At 34.6% G+C, this 2,858-nt stretch overlaps 1 protein-coding gene across 1 annotated transcript; it reads right to left on the bottom strand.

Moving 5' to 3' along the window:
- Positions 1-887: 887 nt before the first annotated feature.
- On the bottom strand, positions 888-1,853 carry LOC131047084 (transcription factor bHLH118-like). Its single transcript, XM_057980912.1, has 3 exons — positions 1,480-1,853; positions 1,041-1,391; positions 888-959 (listed from the first exon to the last, which is right to left on the bottom strand). The coding sequence occupies exons 1-3, from the start codon at positions 1,771-1,773 to the stop codon at positions 888-890; spliced, it is 717 nt and encodes a 238-aa protein (XP_057836895.1). The 5' UTR covers positions 1,774-1,853.
- Positions 1,854-2,858: the final 1,005 nt, after the last annotated feature.

The following is a 2,858-nucleotide window of genomic DNA, read 5'->3' as shown; positions in this document are numbered from 1 at the left end:
ATTGCCTATTGATATCCACTTTTGTCTTCTTGTTTTCTATGGACACTTCAAACTCACAAACAATTCAAAATTTCAAATGTGATGTTTGGATAGCGAATGTTTTGTTTATTCTCATGTTTCCTGTAGTCACATGGCTTGATAAGTATGTTGTAAAGGTTTAGAGTACAACTATTGTTGTGTAGTATCTTTTGTTGCAGCTCTTAGAGTATGTTTTAGATTTTTTTGAACAGCTGTTGTTTATGTTTGTTGTTCTAGTATCAACAATACTTTTGTCTTCTTGTTTTCTATGGACACTTCAAACTCACAAACAATTCAAAATTTCAAATGTGATGTTTGGATAGCGAATGTTTTGTTTATTCTCATGTTACCTGTAGTCACATGGCTTGATAAGTATGTTGTAAAGGTTTAGAGTACAACTATTGTTGTGTAGTATCTTTTGTTGCAGCTCTTAGAGTATGTTTTAGATTTTTTTGAACAGCTGTTGTTTATGTTTGTTGTTCTATTATCAACGATACTGTTGCTGATCTGATACTTTATCTTTCTTTTTCTCACAATTAATTATGAACTACTCATTATTTATTAAATTGATATTATACTTTGTTCAATGACAAAAACTCTCACAATCTATCGCAGACTGATTGATTAAAGAAACCATAAACATTATAATATATATTGTCCATATTCATTAAAGAAACCGTACGCATAATAATACATGTTTGCTCTTCTTATTTGGCAAACAATACAGAAAATATTAATAGGTAAGTACATACACTTCATCTTATTAAGTACGATATCCACTTCCAAGGGTTTTTATACCTACAGATGTCTACTACTTACAATACAGAAAGCAAAGATTCATTTATGATTGAACAACGTAACATCTTGCTTTAAGCTTTCCTGATCAAATGCTGAAGTTTAACATTTAGTGGCTCGATATTAGTAATGCTATTGTCTGGTACCTGTGAAATTGAAATAAAATGCACCTCAGAGTTCTGAAGAGAATGAAGCATACATACTGTAAGAAGTTGTTAGGAAAATACCTTGGCGTATATGGTATGGAAGACTTTTTCATTATTTACAGACGAAGCAGCATTCACAGCTTCAACTCCATATTCTTCCAACACCAGAAGAATATCGGAGAAGGCAATCTGATTCTGGGTCAAGTTTATATGTACCTGAAATGCAGTTGAACCGAGTGACATTATCCTAACTGATGGGATGCCCTCATCTGATTCATGGAATTCAACAGGCCTGGATATTTCTACACCCTTAAAGCATCCTTCCCGAGTGTTCTTCTTCTCTCTTTCCTTTCTTAAATCTTTGATCTGCTGCTCTAGATTACGAATGTAATTACCGGCTTCCTCCAGTTGGTCTGTTATTGAACGCTTTCCCTGCACAATATAGATTCAAATTCAATTCAGATAAAACAAAACCCACCCAAATAAACTATTTCAGCCCTCGAATGAAATAAAATCATACCTGAATATTTTCTTCCGGAAGTAGTGACCTTAGCTCCGAGTAGAGAGAGTTCATGTCTTTCCGCCGCTGCCTTTCAATCATTTTGTGAATAATCTGTTTGCTGGGTTGTGTGCTTGCCTTCTTCCCAAAGTTACTTGAACTAGGGTTACCAAACCCATCTGCTGAACGCTCCTGAATATAGAAATCCTGACCATTTTTGTAAGCTTTGTCAGGCTGAAATGAGATGGAACTGAAATTCGCAAGGTCAAATCCATTATTTGGGTGGAAAGTCATTGTATAGGGAAAATTGGCCATTAGGGTTGTTGGGTTTTAAGCCCAGTCTGGCAGGAGATTTTCTGCACAAGGGATATATCCGAGGTTAGATCTGAGCAGGCATTAATAAGGGTTAGGGTTGAGAGATTCTCCTGAGATATTAGTATAATAAACAAGCCAGAGATTGCAAAATCTGTAAAATCTGATCTTGTACTGGGTCCAGATCTTGTCAGGTAATAAGAAAACAAGATCGGAATCAAACTAGATCTGTGGACTGAAGCCAGAAGAATTCAATATTACCATACTCTCTAGTCTACTGACCTCCTTCCAAGTGAAATAGAACTGCGTGAAAAAAGAAATATTTGACTGCATGAATGATGATTATACAACAATTAATTAGTCCACAATCAATATTTTAAAGCTTTCTTATGATTACACAGCGATTACCTCTCTTATGGAATCTTATCTTTATTATTTAGTATTTTTTTTTTAAAAGAGCTCTTTAGATCTCAAAGTGAGGAGGAAGAGAATTCATCTTGATAGGCTTTCCCAAAAGAATGGTTCGTCATGAATACTCAATGGTAAGTCGGTAGTCTAAAAGTAACCAGTCCATTTTTATGGATACTTAATTGCAAGGATAAATCATGAAAACGTCCTACTTAATTGGACAACTCATATGAAACGTCGTTTAATAGTTAATTGGGAGGATAAATCATGGAAAACGTCCTGCTTAATTGGAGGCCAACTCATAGGAAACGTATTTTAATTAATAAAAAATGGACTTGTTACTTTTAGACTACCGACTTACCAATAAGCATTAATCATCGACCATCGTTAATTTACAAGGAATGACCAGCATTTGTCCTTTAATTAATAAAAAATGGAATTGTTACTTTCGGGCTACCGACTTACCATTGAGTATTAATGATGAACCATCGTTTACTAACAAAGAATTAGCAGTCTGTTGTCTGAATGCCTCCTCGTTATTTCTTCACGTTGAAAAATGTTCATCCCATTGCAAAAGTTAAGGTCAAGATGATCGAAAATTCGCTGTGCTCTTTTTAATTTTTATGCAGAAGTCACGGAAAACGTCGTTTAATTAATAAAAAACTTCTTGTCTGAATGCC

Source organism: Cryptomeria japonica, chromosome 11 (assembly GCF_030272615.1).
Source record: "Cryptomeria japonica chromosome 11, Sugi_1.0, whole genome shotgun sequence".
In the NCBI taxonomy this organism is placed as follows: domain Eukaryota; kingdom Viridiplantae; phylum Streptophyta; class Pinopsida; order Cupressales; family Cupressaceae; genus Cryptomeria; species Cryptomeria japonica.
This window is presented reverse-complemented; position numbering and strand designations above follow the sequence as displayed.